This window comes from Rissa tridactyla, chromosome 4 (assembly GCF_028500815.1).
Source record: "Rissa tridactyla isolate bRisTri1 chromosome 4, bRisTri1.patW.cur.20221130, whole genome shotgun sequence".
NCBI lineage: Eukaryota > Metazoa > Chordata > Aves > Charadriiformes > Laridae > Rissa > Rissa tridactyla.
Genome location: NC_071469.1, coordinates 31,925,081 through 31,946,420, shown reverse-complemented (window position 1 = coordinate 31,946,420; position 21,340 = coordinate 31,925,081). Strand labels below are relative to the sequence as shown.

At 39.4% G+C, this 21,340-nt stretch overlaps 2 protein-coding genes across 3 annotated transcripts in view; both read right to left on the bottom strand.

Moving 5' to 3' along the window:
- Window positions 1–1,877: 1,877 nt before the first annotated feature.
- EAPP (E2F associated phosphoprotein) lies at window positions 1,878–7,780 on the bottom strand. Of its 2 annotated transcripts, none has more exons than XM_054200706.1 (6): window positions 7,641–7,780; window positions 6,926–7,107; window positions 5,466–5,564; window positions 4,982–5,105; window positions 4,016–4,138; window positions 1,878–2,505 (listed from the first exon to the last, which is right to left on the bottom strand). In XM_054200706.1, the coding sequence occupies exons 1-6, from the start codon at window positions 7,712–7,714 to the stop codon at window positions 2,241–2,243; spliced, it is 867 nt and encodes a 288-aa protein (XP_054056681.1). In that variant the 5' UTR covers window positions 7,715–7,780; the 3' UTR covers window positions 1,878–2,240. The 2 variants fall into 2 exon arrangements, with proteins under 2 accessions (XP_054056681.1, XP_054056682.1); XM_054200707.1 differs by having other exon boundaries at window positions 2,319–2,618.
- Window positions 7,781–9,011: 1,231 nt separating this feature from the next.
- Window positions 9,012–21,340, bottom strand: part of SNX6 (sorting nexin 6) — a 28,282-nt gene continuing 15,953 nt past the window's right edge. Inside the window, exons 9-14 of the mRNA XM_054200704.1 lie at window positions 21,190–21,265; window positions 19,862–19,901; window positions 18,614–18,700; window positions 17,521–17,680; window positions 16,382–16,467; window positions 9,012–9,926 (exon numbers count right to left, since the gene is read on the bottom strand). Coding sequence (XP_054056679.1) covers window positions 9,873–9,926; window positions 16,382–16,467; window positions 17,521–17,680; window positions 18,614–18,700; window positions 19,862–19,901; window positions 21,190–21,265 — 503 coding nt within the window. The 3' untranslated portion in view covers window positions 9,012–9,872. The remainder of the gene's footprint in view (window positions 9,927–16,381; window positions 16,468–17,520; window positions 17,681–18,613; window positions 18,701–19,861; window positions 19,902–21,189; window positions 21,266–21,340) is intronic.

The following is a 21,340-nucleotide window of genomic DNA, read 5'->3' as shown; positions in this document are numbered from 1 at the left end:
ATGAAAGCCTCCTTTCTATATAAATATGTACACAGTTCAAGGACAGGTGGGGTATTCAGCGCAACTAAAGCATTGCTCCCATTCAAAGCTGCAAGAACGTTATCAATATGGGCCAAACGTGGCCCAGTCCTGCCTGCTCCTGGGCTTCCTAACCAGAAGCTCTGCCGTTCAAGTGATAAGGCAAGCAAGAAGCAGCAGCAAGCAAGTACCTGGGATGAGAGGAAAGGTAATGTCTAGAGACGTGCCAGCTTCAAAATCTCCCACTACATCTGCCCTAACCCACCAGGTGGTGCCCAGGCCCCTTACACCTTTTCAGTATGTTTTTTTTGCTTGTTGGCCCCTTAAGAAAATTGACAATATCCCTCTTTATAGTTTCCCCTCCTTCACCAGCTCCATTCTACCCCAGCTCAGGGACTGCCATCACCTATTGTTCCTCCTGCTACCACCAGCACGGACACTTGAGCCCTTGAACTACATTCCCGCATGCTCATGTTTCCAGTAGCTCAGTGCAAAGACCCTCAACCTGGCGCTACACAGAGCCTTCACGCTTCACCTGGAATGTGAAGATGGCTACATCGAGGCCAGTGTGCCCTACAACACAGACTATAACCTTTATTGCACCTGCTCCTCCACACTTCTACAAGGAAGAAACAGTTCTTCGAACATTCAGAATTTTCCATGTACACCTCCTGGCTTATGGCAGACAGGAACAATTTATCCCACCTTAGATGATCCCATAGCTATCAATATGCAAGTCTGACGCTCCACTGATCAGTCTGACTGTAGGTAGCAAAGACAAGATTGAGATATTATCTCAGGCAGATCCCAAGCCTCAAAACAAGCATGTCTCAGTTTTGATCGTAGGTTGCACAGGCAGAGGAAGGCATACCATACCAGCCAACCAAGCGTTCGGCAGCTGCCTCGACAGTTCTCTACTTCATCAAGCAGAGGTTAGGCTTCTGCTGACTTGAAAATATTAAGTCAGTGCTCTCCTCATGTAATCCTGACACAAGAACCAACCTTTTTTTTTTCCTTCTTACTCTCGTGTAACACAGTGTAGAAGGAACGCGTGTCGGTTAGTAAAATACAGCACCAGGGATTACAAAAGTTAACCAAAGAATGACAAGATTTTATCATATCTAAGGCACAGAAGTATGTTCTTCAGGTTCCTACCTCCTAAGTTTAAGTATTTCTGACAATTCCTCAAAGCACATGTAACAAATTATTCCTAGTACTATTAAAAGAAAAAGCATAAAGATGAGATTTTTTTCAGACCCTTGTTCGAAGTGAAGTGTTAAAAAAAAAATAACTAGGCTATAAAGTGGAGACATTACTTACTAAAACAAAACAAGATTTCACCTCTTGGGAGCATGCCTGGAGGACGAGAGGGAAGGATCCATTGTTAACACTGCAGTGGCTTCATAGACTAAGCAAGAAGCCTAAATATTAAGTAGCAGAAGCCCTCTATGCCCCAAGAAGAAGCTGTAAACGTACTAAAGAAACACAAAAAGCATACAAACTAGCTCTATGGTCATAGATTCTTCTTAAAATGTGTCTTTGTAAGGAAAAGACAATAGAAAAAAAAAGTCCAGTATTTTCTTCATATACATATTTACATTTAAAACTCCTAACTGTATTGCTAACCATCAGTATGTTCACTTAAATGATCCATGCCAACAAACTCGATATAAGCTAATCTTCCCCTCGGTATAAGTTTCCATTTTTGAGATCTTAATGGGCCAAAAATCCACATACAAAGACAATTCCTTCTTTAGCAAACCTACCTGTGTGCAAATCTAGCGGAATACCAACCTAAAGAAGCCCAACATCCCAACTATGAGTTCTTTACCACGTGCCACAGAAATGACCAATGCAACTATGGAGAACCAGCTACTACACAGTATTTATTCTAAGCAGCAGTTATGATATATATTGAGATAAGGGATAGTATATATACAGGGAATGATCATAATACACAGATGTTACAGTATATTTACAAAATTTTAAATCCCCAATGATGCAACCACCTGACAGCGTGAACAAATATTGCTCTCAAATGCACGCAGTTAACTGTATTCCCTTCATAAACTTCGCAAAAATCCAACCATTATGAAGTTCTCTGATGAAAATGTACAGTTAAAAGACCGCATTTTAAAAAAGGCTAACTCGCCTGCATTTCTGATACTCCACACAGTCTTAAAACAGTGCAGGTTTGTTTTTTTTTTTCCCTGCTTTGCGCATTAGGAATGGCTGGCTAGAACATTGAAGAAGTGAAAAACCTCATCTTTATCCATTACTGCCACTTCAGTTGAGCATTCAGTACATAATACTGGATGATACAGTTCCTCCTCTTCTTCATTTGATTGTATAGAGGCAGTTTCTTGGCTGTGCTTCATTTTCTTACTTCTTTTCTTTACCTTCTTTCTGTATTTCAGAATTTCCTCTTTGTTAACAACGCAGTTCATCACAAACATTGCTCTATATTGTGTTTTGTAAGATTCGTGTCTATGGAGAAGGGAAGAAAATGCAAGTCATACCACTGGTAAAACTCTGCTTCCAAGAAATCCGTTATCGTCACTGGAAATGGGATTACAGATAGGAAGTACCATGCCAAAGGGCTGAAAGCCAAATAAATATGATGTTTTATAAACAGAAAAAAAGTCACAACTACAAAAATAACAAAAAAAAAATTGGAATTGTAGCCATCTGTCTTGTTTTTAAGACATTTTTGAAGCACACTGGCTCTTGCTGAAATAAACACCCCGGAGTACAATGGTTTTGGTACTACAGCATTACGCATTGCTACATATAGCTGATGATAGGTAAAAGATCATGAAGTTGGGAGTGTAACTGACTCAGCTACTGGCACTTACATCATAAAATGTCTTGCAAGCCTGAAATTCCTTATTTATAAATAACAAGCTCTGACACATCACACTTGAGAAAGCATGTCTGTAATAAAATATAAAATTTCTTTTCAGCTGTCATCAGTGTAACAACTGAATAGCTGGAGTGCATAGTAAAATTCAGGGTTGCAGTTCAATTCAACACAACGTCCCTCGGGCTGCAGTTTTACAGCAGCCTAAACCAACATAACAGGTGGCTGGAGAAGTCCAATCTCGACTTCTGCTGGCTTTACTGCTTGTATAACACTGTGCTAAGCTATTTCAGTTTATTAAACCCACAAAAGACCAGTCTGACAATAAAAATGGACAGTTTTCTTTGCAAACTGAAATACTTAACTACAGAGCAGGGTCAAGGAGTACCAGAGCCAGCAAAGGGAAAAGAGTGAGAAACAGCACCCGGTACTTAGATGGTTTTAGGCTACTGTGGAATTTCATCCTCAATCACCAAAAATACTCGATAAACGAGAGGTAGTTTATTCCTCATTTCAGATCTCCTTCTCCTTTACTCCCTGTTCAAGAGTCATCTCCTTAGCATGGGTTAGCAGTACTAACTCGGTTTGCAGTGCAGTCAGATACTGGAGAGCTGCAAAACACACTATGGATTCTCACCTAAATGCTTTCCAGGCACTTTTAAATGGAACTATACTCAAAACCACAACCGTTAAGACTCAAACGAAGTAAGAATATGCTATCTTGATGTAGCTTAATTCTCCCCTAAACAAGGCACTTTTACACAAAAATAACCTGGAATAATTTTATGCCTCTGAATGTCAAGCCAACACATTTAAAAAAAAATATGAAAAAATCAGCCTGAACTGCCTGTTTAGTCTCCATGAATTATTATTTTTTTAAAATAGTTTACCTTACTATGCTTAAGTTCTACCCTGTTTTTCCTCAGCTCCACGTTGCAGGTTAAACTGATCATCCTCCTTACAAACTAGCATTCACCCCTAAATCTGATTCACATATATACACACCTGCCATCTGTTTATTAGTGCCACCTTGCAAGGCAGACTTGATCAAATCAATTGATCAAACTGAATACACTAAAAATACTATTGACTGAAAAAAAGATGTTACAAAATGACCCCTTATTGTTCACTAATTACCTCTGGCAGTCCAGGCATAACGTTGTCATGCAAGCAGGGCAATTCAAAACAGCATCGCTGTTTGGAACAGCTGAAGGCTTTGTCCGCTGCTGTTCCTTCGGAACTCTTCTTTGATTACGGTACCTACCGATTCAAGAAAGGAGAAAGGAGATATAAAAAGTGAAATTACATGCCCTTGCTGTAAAGCATGTCAATTTATCTGTCAAATCTTTTTTATATTAAAATACCAGTTAATTATATTAAAACACCAATTAATATTTGGCTCCTGAACACCCTTTTCAATAACTCATAGAACATAAATAAATGCATATCAGTATCTTTTCATTTACTTTGTACAGAGAATTTTCATTTGGTGAGACAAATACATCTGGCTTGAGAATTTGTGCCTAATAACCCTCTCACGTAGGTATCTCAAATGCAATCTCTGCAGGCAATATACATTAATATTATCCTTTTCAACATATTTACATGGAGAAATTTACTTCTGCTGCAACGACCATTTTGCTACTTCACCCTTCAAAAAGCCCTCAGTAAAGCAGCTTTGTGCTGTTCCTGTTTTGTCTGAACATTTTGTGGCTTGCTAAAATCAAATTTTCCAAATCCAGAAATACAGTACTTGGCAGGAACAGATATTAATTTAGCAATCAAAGTATCTCACAACCTTTTCATCCCCAGCATGGTTATATAGGTGAGATCTACAGACAAAACGGGCTTACAGAACTAGGAAGTCTTCATTTTAAAAAACTGCAAGTTTTAGAACTGTGTAATTTTGAAGACTCAAATTCTATTACATACACATAAAAAATTTACAGGCTTATAAGTTTCATGTGCTGTGAATTCTAAATAACAAATATTTTCACTTCATGGACTTGACAGCATAGGCTTTTTCTCTGTATTCACCATTTTCATTTCAATTTTTCAGTTGATGTTAAGGATCCTACAATTCAAATATTTATGGTCTCTTACCCCCTTCTCTGTGAGTCCACCCACTCTTGGTCTCTATTGTCTTCTTCTGGGTCATACAGCAGTTCATCATTGGAAAGAATCTGACGTTGCTGATGTTTTCTCTTTTTCCAGATGTCCTGTGTAACTGGAAGGATTTGCGCAAGCACATATTACATTCATCAGACACAAGACGATACTCTACTTTAAAAATCAAAATATCGGTTTTTCAGTTTTCCTTTTCCACACTTGCAATAAATCTAAACCAAAACATAAAGGTCTAGCTCACCTCTCTTGCACATGCACCACCCCAGAGCATTAACACACCTTACATACATTGGGATACACCATAAAGTTGCAGGAACTACACTCAGATGATATAGGTTGGTAATTCCCCCCAAAAGGCCGCCTTCGGGAACAGCCCCTTGACCCCGCAAGAGGTTTCTACAGCATCCAAGGGAGTGCTACTGTAAAGATGTCCTCCTCTCTTCTTTCCCCAGCCATTTACCTGTTTTATCTTCATCCTCTGAATCAGAATCAAAGTAAATGTCATCATAGTATTTTGAAGTGGCAGCAGGTCCAGTCTGCCCAGTACCTGAAGAAGTACCTATGTGTGAAATCAGAAAGAGAAGTGGTAAGAATGCCCCACCAAAAGGACAGCAAGTATACAGCCCAGAACAAACCTCCCTTTTCAAGTCACTCTATCCAGAAGTGCTCTGCTTTATCTGGGTGTGTTAAGTAACATCTCTCACAATTTATTCCCACATCCTGATCATCCACATCGCTTGTGTGATTTCATTTACAGATGCTCCCTCAGAGCAAAGCTGCTCACTCCCTCTGAGATGAACCTCAGGTACAGTTCAAATGAATATTTCTCCCAGGGCACACTCCCTTTAGGCAAAGGGGACACCACATCAAATATGCCTGCCTTTGCCCTCTATAACCCACACAATATCTCAGACACTCCACAAACCTTCAGTTATGTGAAAGAAATACAGGTGTGGCACATATTGTTTCACAAACTTTGCTTACAATGAAATTCACTAAACATCCCCCCCTCAAAATTTCAGGGCCACAGAAGTTCAAAAAAGACCTAGATGAATTGCCAAGCAGATCTGTCACAGACAGTCTGCACCAAAAATCCTGTTAGGTGCTGGATGGATGTGGTGGTACAACTGTTGCTACATCTTCTTAATTGCACAAGTAAAACCTGCAGATCAGATCTGCCCACTAACACAGATAAAACTATTAAACCTGCTGAATACAAAGTCAAGTCCCTACATTACAGTGAACACTACATTGATTCTCCAGGAAATTAAGAACACTTCACCAGGTGTTTTGTAATAGATAAAAAAGAACATATGCTCTTCAAATGCCAAAGCAATCCATCTCTTGCACCCACAGTACACAAACACCAGAGCACATAGATCCTTAGTGCAGTTTTACTATTTGATGTAAAATGTAACTATAAGCAGGTAAAGGTGAAAGAGATTAATATTTTTCCTGAGCTTTTCCCCCAACTGATTTGGGATGTCTATCTACCACATGCTACTCCTTTCTTTAAGAAAGGGCTGCAAATGTTGATACCATCTAGAGCCACAGACAAAGTACAAGAGACTTCTAAATGCATGTGAAAGAACTTAAGACAGAAGTTATAGAGATACTGAAAAAAAAAAAGGGGGACTGATCCAACAAAGAAATATCTCATTAAAGCAGGAAATCAACAAGTGCAGAAACATCAAAATTGAAGTCTTAGAAAAGACGAAACTCAGGCATTCACTGAAGTGGCACCTAGTGAACATTTCTGCAGAAGTGATCGGCCATTTTAAGATCTTCTGTAGGCTTCAAATGGCACTTGACTGCCACTACACGCCTCTAGCCACAAGAATAACACATCAACTTCACACCTTAACCGGACATCACTGAACTCATGATTTCACAAGCAAGCAGACGTTAAGTGTGATTTACCCATTTCTGGCAATTTCCATTTGCCTTCCATAGTCCTCATGGTGGTGTTCAGCTCTGCTTCCATCTCCTTTTGGAATTCATCGTCACTGGAAGACTCGCTCTCCCCAGTCAGGCACTCCCGTATCAGCTTCCGCTTCTGGTCAGGAGTGCCGTGCAGGAGCACCTCCACCTCATCTTCTGAGCTACAAATATTTAAGTGTCACACACCTAATTATTACAGCCGGCCTAAAACATTGACCAAGTCATTTGGAGAACGAACATCTGAATTGTGGGGGTGCACTGTGCAGTCCTTATTCACGTGTGTGCGGGAAGTGTATTTATTAAAACGTTTTATTAGCTTGTTGGTATTAAAACTCTGGCTGGAATGCAGAGGAGCCTCAGCCGACCGGCTGCGGCCTCGGCAGCCCCGGCAGGCCAGGCTCCCTGCAGGGGCGGGGATGTGTTTACACACGGGCATTTGTAGGGTCAGAAACGTTAAATACTCCGGTTTTATGGCAGAAACTCGCGGCGGCCGCTGCGAGGTGATCCTCCCGCAACCCCCGGGCGGCGCCCCGCGGCCCGGCCGCGCAGGGGCCCTGGGGCCCTGAGGGAGTCCCGCCGCGCAACGCTGGGGGCACCGCCGGCCTCGCCTCGCCGCCCCGCCAGGCCCCGCACCGCCTCCCCGCCCCCCGGCCAGGAGACACCGGAGCGGGGAGCGGCGGGCTCTCTCCAGCACCTGCTGAGCGCTCGCTCCTCATCGCTGGGCTCCTCCACCACGTACGGGTCGTCCTCCTCACGCAGGCGGCTCATGGCGGCGGCTCGCCCGCCGCCGCTACCAGACCAGCACCCGGCACTTCCGGGCGCCCCCGCCGGCTTCCGGCGGCCGAGCCCCGCCCGCCCCGCTCCGCCCCCACCGGAGAAAGGCGGCGCGGCCGGGCCCGGCCCGGGGATCGGCCCCGCCGCTACCGGGCGTCAGCCCGCCGACCCCCCCCCGCCTCCCCCTGGCGGTGCCCGTAGCGGCCGCCCGGCCCGGGGGGGCTCTTCCTTTGTCCCTCTGGAGGTGGAAGTCCTCGGGTCGCGTTTTAAATCTATTTCTTCGCGGTTTTACCCAGGGTTCGAGCTCGAAGAGACACAGCCGATACCGAGAGGCTTGGAAAAAATTTAATGAGCCAGTTAACACCGAACAACGAGGACTAAAGCTAAAAACTGTTCCCACAGCCTACTTAAAATATGTACAATTTTGTTAACTGTATATACATTGTCATCTTTGTCCCTTATAGTCTTATTTATAGATGAGTTCCTTAGGAATTATACCTGCTATATCTGGAAGATGAACAGCACAGTATTATGATTTATTATTATTGTTTAGGTAGAGCAGCGGAGCTGCCGGCAGCCACCAGTGACCTGTCTGAGGCTGCGCGAAAAGCAACGGGACGCAGGATGGGAATGGTAGGGCCAGGTGAGACACTTCTCCGCCTCTGAAATGTTCCAAAGTGCAAGGCGGCAGGGTAAGTATGCGACACTGTGCGATTCACCCCATTTGAGAGAGAAAAAAAGAAAAAAAAAAAAAAAAGGCCAGAAGAAACCCCGTCAGCACGGGGAGGCTGCAGTCACACAGACATGGACCTACATGAACCGGCGTCTCCAAACATCCCCTTCACCCAAAATACTGCTGTTCCGCCAAAGGTCTACAACCCCCCCGCCCCCCGATAAAGCAGCAGTCCCCCCGTGAAGAGCAATTCATCAAGTAAAGCCTAGTTTTATGACATCTTGAAATAACACAACAGAACAGCACCTCTTAGAAAAGTTTCATAGTTCAAGTAAAAGAGACAAAGCAATACAAGTACAACTGGGTAAATCGCTCTAAGTTTTAAGTCCAGTTAGCAGAATGAGATCCTTTTCAGGCATTCTTTGATTGGGGATAGCTCTACTTTCCATTTTCTGAAGTGATGCTTCTTATCTGTATCAAAGTGGGGCAGTATTATCTTTCACTGGTATTTTATGCACTTTATGATCTCCCTTCTGCTACTTTATATCCCCTTTCTACAAAGAAACCCCAGAAGTTCTCTGAAAAGGACTCCTGCCAAAGAAATTGCAGAGTCAGCCATCAAGCTCAAAACAATTTAAGTACACTGGATAGGAAAGTCACAGACAAACGGACAGGCAAACAGATAGACCTGAGAATGCAAGTGAAAAATTACTGGGTGAGTAGTGTCAGACCAATCCAATACTTCCTCAGTGGTTTTACAGGATGAATAGAGAAAAAGCTAATTAAATTAATCTGATTTACTAGAAAATATTAGGCTTACAGATGATACAGTGTCTGCGCAATTTTAGAAAAATCATCGATTTCATGGTTTATTTTACAATAATTGGATTAGTCTACAAGTTAAGGCAAACATACTAATGCATTTGCTTTTCTTTTTAAATCATAGTTATAAAGGTTACACAAAGTTCTCCAAAATTTCTAAGAAATGTTCACAATTGAAAAAAAAGATTAAGTTTCTTGATATCAGTACATGGAAAAAAAAAACCCTAAGTGTATACAATGCCATTATAGTAACAATATTCAAATATCTAATGGTAATATTTAGGCCATTTGAACAATGTGCTTCAAATGGTGAACTTCGGAAATTACTTACAAAGGTAGATAAGATTGGCAGCCGTATCATAGTATTCGTAACATGAACATAATTATATTGGCTATTTTCACAAAAACAGAGCATTTGGTTTCTGAACAATGAAAGCATATAATGATTAAATAAACATGAATATGTATGTATAACAAGTATGCTGTTGCTTCATATAGTCTGGAGCTACTTTCAGGTGTTTGTTTTAATTCTTTTGAAAGAAGGAGCTTGCTTATGTGCACTTTGTTTTCTCCAGAGAACTGTAAATGCCTATTTAAAGTCATGAAAAGAAAATCCAGAGGAGGGCAGCCCTTGTTAGTGGGAGGACGGAGCATAGCTTATGTATCACCATTTAACACTGCCAGGCAGCTCTGCAGCAGCTGTAAGTTACCCTGTAAGAAAAAATAAAGAAAAATATGACCACATTTCCCTACTTTCCTTTACGCTTGTGACAAAAAGTTGTTTTTTAAATAGTAATGACACCACTAAAGGAGAACAGACAGGTATTAAGCTTATGTAGAAATATTTGGGTAAGTAACTTCTATCTTAAAGAGTTCTTTTGAACGTAGGAGCATTGTGTCATGGAACTAAATGGAGCCAACCTGAGATTCAAAAATAAGCACTGAGTACCCTTTTCCATGTTTCTTCACCAGTTTCTCACGGAGATCTATTCTGGCCACAGAAACTATTCACTGCAGAGTACGCTCTCAGCAATGACGTTCAAAGTTACAAAGTTTTCATATTTTATATAGTATTGCCATTACTCTGTGACTGGAATATTATTCCCAAAGCAGAAGTATTCAAGTAGTATACTGAATTCATCGAGAAGCACGAGCCAGTTCACAGCACTCAGTACCTCCTCCCCATAGCAGCCATGTAAGCTTGTAGCACTGTTCAAGGACATGCTTGTTTGAAAGACGACAGAATGATTTACATGCTTATCCAGGTGATTGAGCCATTAAAGTTGAGTTTAGCCATTAGAGCCAGAGCTATCAGAACACTAAGCAAGCTTTATCTCTAAACCTAAATTCTGCCCTTCTTTTCAAACATCTGTAGGTCAGTTTTTAATCCTATTTAAAGCATTCTCACTCTACCATAAAAAACATACAGGTAGACTTTCAGATTTCTGAATTGAATTTACAGAACTGACACTTAAAAATTTACTCTTGTGAATTAAGCAAATGTGATCAACAAGTAAGCCAGGATTTACTTTCCAGAAAAAAAAACAAACCAAAAACAAAAAACCAAAAAACACACCCCGGTATTCACAGTATTCACATTGTTGTGTGCATTCATTTATGGTTAAATCACTTCAAACTACTGGTTATTCACTATTAAATAGCTGTACTAGATTTGTTCCCAAACCTGAAGTCTCTGTGTAAGAAACAACATTAGGCTGTTGACAGTGTTAAGGGTAATTCCTATCAGGTTCACATGAAATGCAAAACAGTTTGACACCCAGTTATAAACAAGGGAGAAACTGCTTCCTTCTAAAAACGTTTTGGATCCAAAAAGAAACCTGTAAAGAAAACTTCAAACACACAAAACCATGTAATTAAACAGTATCAGTAGCTGTGATTTGCATGTCCTTGATAAAAAATCCACACAAGTACTAAAGAATCTGTAATTCTTCCTTTTTCAGTTGAAAGCATTCCAAGTGATGTGTGATAGACAGGCAGAAGGACACTTGTCCCTCAACCCCAAAAATAGTGAGAAATCGTAATTCTATTCCCCATTAAGGTTCTTATAATCCCAATTAAGCAATTAACTGAACTCAAGTCCTCAAAGTAGAAGATTCACAGCTGTGTCTACTGAATCCTTTTCAGTCTTCTCCAGAAGACAGTGATTTCAGTTATGGCTTCAACAACTTCTTGTCCTTTTATGCCTATACTGGCAGAGGACAGTCTCAAGCTACTTCAAAGGCTTGTAATTCCGTGACACGAACAAATTCAATATACACGAGATGCAGGGGGAGTTGGTGGCCCATCTTTGACATGTACAGGATTCATAAATCTGCCTCTATTACTGAACAGCTCATTATTGGCTGTTATGAAGTAAGAAATGAAAAGGAATACTTTAGTCTTCAAACGGAATCCTTCGGTCTGAAGTATAATTGTGGACTGTGCACATGCTACCTATAGCAAAAGTGTGACAGTAATCTTCTGGCCATCAGCACTGGGAGGCATATTTGCAATTCACAGGCCACTATGTAGCACTCTAAAGAAAAGAGGGTACCAAGACGTCTTTTATATATCATTTCCAGACTCAGCCAGCCAGTCTACTGAAATTTTCCGAATAGGAAAATCTTTTATTTTCATTAGATCAAATTTACAAAGCTCACAAGAACAACCTGATTTAAAGGATAATAAATCAAGGACAATAGAGGCTGTGAGCCATTATTCTTTCCGGCTGCAACATTTGACGTACTTGACTTACTCAAGAAAGCACAGCTCAAGAAAGTTGTATAAATTCAGATTCAGAAAAGTGTTTCTTGCCAACTCAGACTCCTAAGCTCTAGATATTACAGTTTTTGGCAGAACCATGGTGACAGAAACATCCTTTTCAGGAAAGAAGGAACAACTGACAAAGCATTTAACCAAATTCCTTAGCATTGGATTTTGCTTACTCCCTTCTTCTGTCAGTTCCAAACAGACATCTGTTGCTACTAATGCAACAAATTCTTTTTCCACAAAAGCCCATAGAGGCAAGAGCAGATATATTAGTATGTGTGGAAAGAGCTGTTTAGATTTTTTTATTTTTATTTTTTATTTGAAGGAAGTGGCTATCTTAGCTACAATTCATTTGTCAAGACACTCTAAAAGTATAGCCAAGGCTATAAATGCTTTAGGTACGTGATTATAACCTTAGCAGCTTCACCAGCTATCAAACCTCCCTTCTTGAACACGAAATCCAACACAGGAACACCTCAAAATCCAACTGTTTAAAATACTGATTAGGTTTAAATGCAGCTTTTGCACTAAATGCCCAAACACTTAATCAGGTCTTACATTAATTTCAGCTGCATGAAGTCATGAAGAAACACAGAGCTAGCAAAACAGAAGGTAAACACTACCTAGAGGGATAGTCAGACAGAATGGCCATAGGAAAACAAACATCAATCTGTTTAGCATAGGTCAGAGACGAAGCAGAACCTACATCTGCACTCTGGCAGCTGTTTTAAGTAAATCAAGACTACCTGCTGCCGACAAAGCAGCAGCTCTCTCTTATCCTCAGACCCTCCCTGCCAAAACCATGTGTTTTGACATAAGGGATGCTGTGAAAACAAGACTAAAATTAAAGCTTAGAAAAACTCACAGCAACTTTTAGCTTCATCTTACTATGCAGCTGCACACATAATAGTGCCAACATAAGGGAAAGGAACAGAGTCATCATCATCCTTCCTGGCAGTGGTTTGCAGTTGCATCAACTTAAAGCAGTCTGAACTCACAGTCTGATTTTTAGCTTTTTCAAAAGTCCTGAGCTGCAGCCAGGAAAGGATAAGAGGATATTTAGCAGATTAAAACAAGTATTTTATAAGGAAGTAGTATAAACATAACTGGGCAGAGAAGGTGCATTAGTATTTGTATATACAAAATACACTGTCCTTGATTTACTAAATATTGTATATACAGTGCCCTTGATTTACTAAAAGCTTGATTCCCCTATCACCCTCCAGTCTTCCAGGGCCGCACAGCCAGATACAGCTCAGGAAAAGCAAGCTGTCTCTCAGAACCTTCTCTCGATACTTTGGTCATTGTGACTTCTTCAGTGCAGTGATGTCTGTGGTTTGGGATTTGTGTTTTTCTTTCCACACAGAACAAACAACTTTTAACGGCAAGTTACACAGCAGCCTTCATTGTGGCTGACTTCTTCCCAAAGACAGCATCTCAGGTGAGTTCCAGCACCCATTGCTGTATCAGATTTCACTCCATGCTTTCTGTGACAGGCAACTCCAAGTCCAGAAACCACGTGGCTAGAACCATTCAGAGACAGATGCATCTGCACAACCTCTAGTCTGGAGGTACTCCTTGCCACAAAAAAAACACAATAGAAGACTTTTAGCAAAAGCCTGCAGCAGTGTTATCTGTTGCCCCCAGCCCCCTCACCCCAGTTTACGTTTTTGATGGAAAAAGCACTTAGGCCTGAGTAACAGGTCACATTGCAAAGTTTGGGAGTGCTGTGCTCCACATGCCATTGACAAGCCAAGCGATTCCCAGTTTGGGGCTGCTAAAACTTTACCTGCTTCCAGTAGCTGTAAAAGCATAAAGTCAGGGATTGCTGCAGCTTCAGGGAAAGTATTTTGTCCAGAAACTTGAAGCAGGGGGCTTTTGATCTGACTTCATTAATGTATTGCCTACATGAAAAAGGAGCTTTCTTTTAGGTGTCTACAACCATCCCAGCTTAGCCCAGCCAAAACTAGGGCTAGTGAGCCTCCCAGAAATGGGAGCGTCATTTGCATTGCAACAAGTATAAAAATATCCTCTCTGGAATAAGAAGAAACCTTCATATTCCCCTAACCTTGCCCTTCAGGCATCAGGGCACAATGCTATCTCAAAAAACCCCCAAGTATTTTCATATCTTCCTTCTTCCTTTTATGGAACTACCTCAACAGTCTCCACCAAACCATTTCATCCTTCAGTACTCTGTACAAACCTATCCATAAGACTATCCTCAAATACATTGGTTTATAGCATTAATGAGAAAATTTCCCATTATATAAAATTGAAAAACATGATCTATTGCACTTGTAAACTCCGTAATAATCCAACTCAGAATCTGTAGAAGTAAAAGCACAGCAACCAAACTGATCCATCTGTAATAGCTTGTTTTGAATAGATATGAAACACAGGCCTTGAAAAAAACAGAACTTTCAAATGTAGTGAGAAAGAAAATATCCTTTCATTCAATAAATCACAGCATTTGTTAACATTTCAAGAACTGTCACCCTTAGTCAAAATGACCTTTTAAATTGTAAAGATTTAAATATTCAAAACTGTCTAGTGAATCTTACAGTGCTCCACGATTAAAGTAGGTGAAAGGGTCAGCAAAAAAAAGCTGACCTTCAAAAACAAGACTACAGTTCAAAGCTTCTATTACAGCCTTATTAGTAAATTGTTAGTAAATTTACTAAGACAAGGTAAGTCACAGACTGAGACAGACTATCTGAAAAATTAAGTCTTAAACATAAGCTGTGGTGACAATTGAAGAACTGCTGAAAAAATTCAAGCTCCTCCAGGAAAACTGAGGACATGAAGAAGCACATATCAAGTAAGTTGAAAGCTACGGAAAGTAAGCATTTTGCCCCTGCCTTCTGCAGTTGTTAGCTGTCAAAATTCACGAAAATATTACTACAAGGTTTTGACTTGCGCAGAGTTAATACAAGTGATTCTTTGGGGATACTTTAGAAGATAGAGACATTTTTTAAGTATTCCACTCCAAGGCATGCGGGGACTTCAGCAAGAGTCAGTTCCAAGATGTGACGAGGAGTCAACGACTGAAGCAGGACAGTAGCTCTGTGGATTCATTGCCTTATTAAAGCATGATACGGCAAATCAATAAATACTGTTGCAAGTATGACTGTTAGGGCTATTAATTTCACTAAAACCCATAACCAGTATATTCATGACCAAACGTGTAGATTTCTGGGAGACTCAGGGCTGGATATAGACAGCTGTTACACACAGACAAGTAGGAAGGCTGAACAGTGCCAAGTGTTATGAGAAGTTTTAAGACTTCAGGGAAAATATAGTTGAATTTCTGATATAGCGCATTAAAGTAAGCACTGTTCATTTGAAAAGGAGTCGAGTATCCCAGACCTTACTGATTACTTTACCAACTAGATATCCCATCAAGCTGAACTTACACCTACAAAGATTAAAAAAAGAAAAAAAGTCACCAGAACAACCGTTTTTACAGTGCATTAGTTCTATAACCAATGGGTTTGGCAGAATGAAGAATGACACCATCAACACTACTGAAAAGAGTATAAAGCAGCAACAAGTTACCTCAGCAATATTATACACCTCTTAACTAGTCCTTTCAACACATATATTCCAAGTTAATTCAAAGCTTGGCAGTCAACACACTTTCAGATTTGTGATGAGAATGCAAAATGCTAAAGAGTTGACTTTTTAAAGAAAGCTGCCTTCTGCTATGGGACTGTTAAAGAGACCGTTGTACTCGTCTATGAAATCAAAGTAGCTAACCTGATTTAACCACAAATATTAATTTCGTATGGATTAAAAGAATTAAATACACTGTGAAATTTAAGTATAGTACAGGCCCCCTAAAAGCTTTTTTCCTGAAAAAAAAATTATTTTACTGAAGAGGCTATCTGCAACGTTCCTCTGTTGTTAGCACATTATAGTTTAAAGGTTCAAAAAGCATACTCACTGATCTGACTTCAGACAGGCCTGTGTGATCTCATGCTTAATAGTTAGCCTATCCTAGACATCAAGTCCCCAACATGTGGATAACAGGAGAAACCACTTCCTATCTCACAGTTAAATGGTGAGATGAGGTTTTATAAATAGGGAGGTATTCAAACTGTGCAGCTATAAATATCAAAGAGCTAGAGAAACAAAACTGACGCCAAAATTGTCTTCAAGGAGATGAGTTTTCCAAAGGCACCTCAAGCATACCATTCTCTCTGAGATATTTCACCTATACTTTTTTTTTTCTTCTCTATTATTCAAGAAAGTTCAACTTTGTCGATGATGCTTACCTTCAAATTCACCTTCTTGGATGTGATGTGCATATCACACAAAACAGATGTAGCTGTTTTGGTTATTCAAGCATATAATATTTAAAATCAGTTGAAACACAGGACAAAAAGGACCACAATTACCTTAGCATGCTTTAATTCCAGTTCTGCTAGTTCCACCAGATTTTTTCTGAATGCTGCAACTCTTCTTGTCTTAAAGTCTATCAGTTCTATAGAAAATAAAAATGGATTCATTCACAGTATTGCTGCTCGTGTCCTCAACTGTTAACAGACTTTCCTTCAGGATGGAAGAGGTGAAGGGTGAGAGAAGGCAACAGAAAAAAACCCTCAAGTTTCATCTCAGTACATTGCAGGCTCAAAGATACTGCTGTGCTGTTGGATGAAAGGAAACCATCATTGCAGTTCCTCATCTCTAGTTAACCTTTTGTGGACACAAAGCTCTTTTCAAAAGACTGCAACGTGGACACTTTTGAACATTTAATTCTCTTATTCCATGTCCACTGTTCCTTCAAGGCTGATATATAAAATTCTAGGGAAGATATTAAACTGAAACTAGCATGAAGAACAGAGGAAGCAGGTGTGCTTTATGCATATACCTTTGAGGCTAAAGGGATCACTCATCCTCCACTGTCTCACTTGCAGGAATCATTAGTTTTTTGACCCTGTAAATCTGGCTATCTTAAATGATAAAACCAGAAGAGCAGAGTGTTTAAACCTCAAGCAAACGTGCCCCAAATGATGAGTCAGATGACTACTAACTCACAACAATCTTAGCCCAAAAAAAGAGAGTAAGTTTCCAGGAAAAAGGCAACACATAAATATGGTTCTTTTTCTCTAGAACTACTGTAACTCTGCAACTTCAGTGAAATCTCATTTCATGATCCCTCCCTTTTCTAATGTAGTATCATCTCTGCAACAGACTGCTGCCTTCACAGAAGAACGCATAAGACCAAAAGGGGAAATTCAACAATACTTTAAAAGATGAGGTTTGCGTTTACTGCTGGCAATTATCGTTTTGTATTCTATCCTATTCATATAAAAAAAGTGGTTAACAAACAATTTGCATCTAGACTTTGCTTTCCCTAATGGAGCTATGAGGAGCCAGAGGAAAATATCGTTTGAACTTTCTAAAATAAGTAAATACTGATTAAAAGATAATAGTTCTGCTTACGAAACAAAACAAAAATCTATTCTCATTAACAGTATCCTAAAATCTGTTAATTTTCAAGTAGTAACATAGGATCAAAAGACCACCCAAATACCTTGTTTTGCCGATTCAGATATTTTCTCAAATTTCTGACAGCATATTTGCTGAGTAGTTTCAGCTTGCAGCACATCTTTATTTTTCGCTCTTGCTTTATCCAATGCCTTATTAGCATTTTCATAATCCACTAGTGACCTAGATCTTCTATATAGGAGATCCTACAAAAAAGTATAAAGGAGGTGTAGAGTTAACAAGAATCTACCCAAGAATTTTAGTATACACCAAGTAATTAAAAAAAAAAAAAATCAGATTCATTTTAGTCTTTCTTGCTGTATTTCAGTTCTAAGTTATTTGCATTCACTTTGCTTCATCCTGCACGACACAGGAATGTCCGTACTGGATGTAATTTACTGGAGACGTAATTTAATCTCATTTGGTCTGCATCTTGTCTGAATGAAGCTAGCACCAGATGGCTTAGATGATACTCCAAAAAGCCTAAGAAGGGCAAATTATTGGAAATTTCACAGCTTCTTCGATTAGAAACAAACTATATTTAGATTATGTTTCGGAAACACACACAGGGCCCAAGAAACAGCAGTAGCATGTTTTGTGCAACGGTTACTGCTGTGATCTTCTAACTACAGATACTTTCTGTCAAATGCTTCCTCCTGCCATCATGTTGCTTAATCATCTTACATGAAGCAACACTAAGAATGGCATTTTCTGTAGGTATAGAATATCAAATTTGGCCCACGTGTTTTTTGTATCAGCACTTGCAGAGAATCTGGAGTTTCCGTTTTTAACATTAACAAAAAAGTAGGCTTCCTTGCAGTCTACAAGCAGCAAACACACTGCAAACACATGAACAATTCACCAACAGCTCTTCTGCTGTTTTTAATTATACTGCACAACCTAGCCTTGATAAGTGGATCACATAGTTCCGAATAGTCAGTTGCACAGTCAGCAACTGCGTTTTCACTCCTTACATACAACTGAGATCCAGGTCTTATAGTTGAGGGAGAAATTGCAGGCTAGAGGTGGCAATATTTTAACCTAACTACTGTATATTTCTCAAGATGATCCCTTCTCTCTTTTTTTTTTTTTTTATTAAAGAAACACTATTTCACTGAACAGAAAAAGCATAAATTCACCTTAGCAGCTTGAGATTCCCTTAAATAATATTTCAGAAGATCGGAAAGTTTAAGATCTTCATCAGCGGATACCCGGGCCTCTATTTTCTGGAAAAACAGGAAAAGCGAGCATCAATTTAAAAAACATCCAGACTCTGGGTATTCACTTTTATCATGTAAATACACCACAGAATATACAACAGTACATGACAGATCGTCTTTTATAAAAACTAAGATTGTGCATTTGTGACAGAATACTTAAAGATGCATCATGAGAAGCAGTATTAGGATTTTATATTAAAATGTAAGCAATAACCTACTGTGTGAGCAGTAATTGACAACTAGCTTTCTATTTTAAACAATGCTTTCTTCCCAATTTCAATTATATGTATCATACACTAGGAAAACAGCAGAGAAACAAAAACTTATCTAGTATAAAGAGTTGCACAAGAAGTTTTGTGTTGTTTTTGAGATCAAAGAAAAACAAATTTTTAAGGCATCTTTGCAGACTAGTTGTGTAACTGCGTGTATTAAATGGTCCAAAATACCTATAAACTTACTTGCTTGCATTTAAAATGGACATTTCTGTGAATTTAGAAACAGAGTCTGCAAGTACATTTTTTAAATCTTAATTTTAAAAAAAATATCTAAGAGACAATATTTTAGGTCAAAGCAAGTAATTCCGTTAACCTCATTTTCTTCAAAGTACGCATTTATGCAGATACAACTGTCTGTGTTTCAGAAACACACACATTTTTCATTCAAAAGATTTCCTGATACGTAGCGTGCGCCTTCTGCTCCACCAAGCCAAACAAATAAGGCAAAAGAGACAAGACAGTTGAAAATCTGGTTAGGAGCATCAGCAATAGTATTTCTGAGTCGAATAATTGCAGAAACAGACCTTGGCTCTAGGAAAAAGCAGCATGACCACCGTTTTTTGGATTAAGGACTACGTTTCTTTTTTCCATAACAAGTACAGAAGACCTCTAAGCATTTTAGAGGAACAGCAGCTTTACTAGTGCATTACACGGAAGACAGAAAGACTGCCTAGAAATGTTTAGTAGACTGAAGACCCCTAAGGATCAATCATTTTACATAACAGATGACTGAAATCTTATGCTTTTCCATTCCCCACCACACATTGCTTAAATGCTTCACATAGAAGCATCCATATAACATCCACGCATTAATGTTTACGTGACACAAGATGTCCTGCCACTTCCAGGATGAACACAAAGAATATACCCAAAAAGGTTTCATAGTACATACCCTTGTTTTGTCAAATAGCTCTGATACCTTCAGAAAAAACCTGCACAAAGGAAACAGCTTATATTACAACATTAATTTGAACAGTCTAATTACTTTCTTGAACTTAAAATCTAATCTGTGTCAGGCAATAAAGCCTGTAAAGACACTGCTTAGAACTGTAATTCACGGAACTTGGAAAACATAATAGTTCCAAATTGTAGCACTTCAAACATCTGGGAATTGTACTACTTAAGAAAAGGTAAGGGACAAACAAAGCATAACGGATGGATGTTTTTTACTAAAGAATAAATGCACAGCTCCTCGGGGATTCTTTATGCTTCTGTGAATTAAACCCCAAACACCACCACCCTGGGTGATGGTCCTGCACTATTATCAAGCGTCCTTCACTCAAATTTGAATGTACTTTTCTTCACACAGTAAACATGACACATGCCCTACTTTGAATTCAGGGAGATTGAGCAACAATACAGCACATCTTCATCCCAAGAGATAATACAAGGGTTCGGTATAACAGCACACTGAATTACAGTCAAATCATACTATTTTGACAGAAGACGGGCATGATTCCTGACACATCCTAACAGACTACATCAAATCTCAATACTATAATCAGAGTAATCAATATGTAAGCTACCACCATGTTTGGAGGCGTATCACTGTAATTCGGGTAAATTAATAAAAATAAGTTAACATTCATACTCATCTACCTGTCATCACACTAACTCTTAATACATGTACACGTTCACAAGCATCCACATCTTTCAGCTAGTTAACTAAGTTTTACTTTCAGATACACCAAACTTCATATTCAAGCAAATCACTGAAAGATTAAAGGACAAACATCTGTACATAGAGACCCTCTTCTATTTTCAAAGTTTTAGGGATCTCTGTAGATTCTTTTCTTTTCCTACAGGCAGTAAAAATGCTGGAACAGCAAAACTATTTTTCAAGATGTTGGTACGGGGAACACCCACAAAAATCAGTATACTCAGACTGAGACCTGTTCTTGCTGTGTATGTCCAATCGCTTAAAAAAATGCTAGTGAAAGAGTGGGCTTTTCTCCTTATTCTATGAGGACTTTTCTACCTCATCTGTGTAATTTTCTACGAAATGCGGAAAACGGCATTTTTTCCAGACAAATATTACAGCAAAAATATCAAAGCAGCGTGTTACTGAAATGAAATACGAGAGAAGAAAATCTCTTAATGTGATACAACTATAATAAATTATGGTTTTCTCATAACAGGAGAGCTACCTGCTACCTCAGCAGGCCACCATTACGACTGCTACTTAGCAAATTCCCCCATAAGCTATTAACAATATCTTACTTGCATATATCTGTGGAGTCCTGCGTTCCTAATGCATATAATGAAGAACCAATTCTATTATAGTCATCCGCCACATCTAGAAAAACAAACAAGCACTTGTTTTACTATTTCATTCCACTTCCTGAAAATTTTGAAGTTCTTCTCTTTCTTC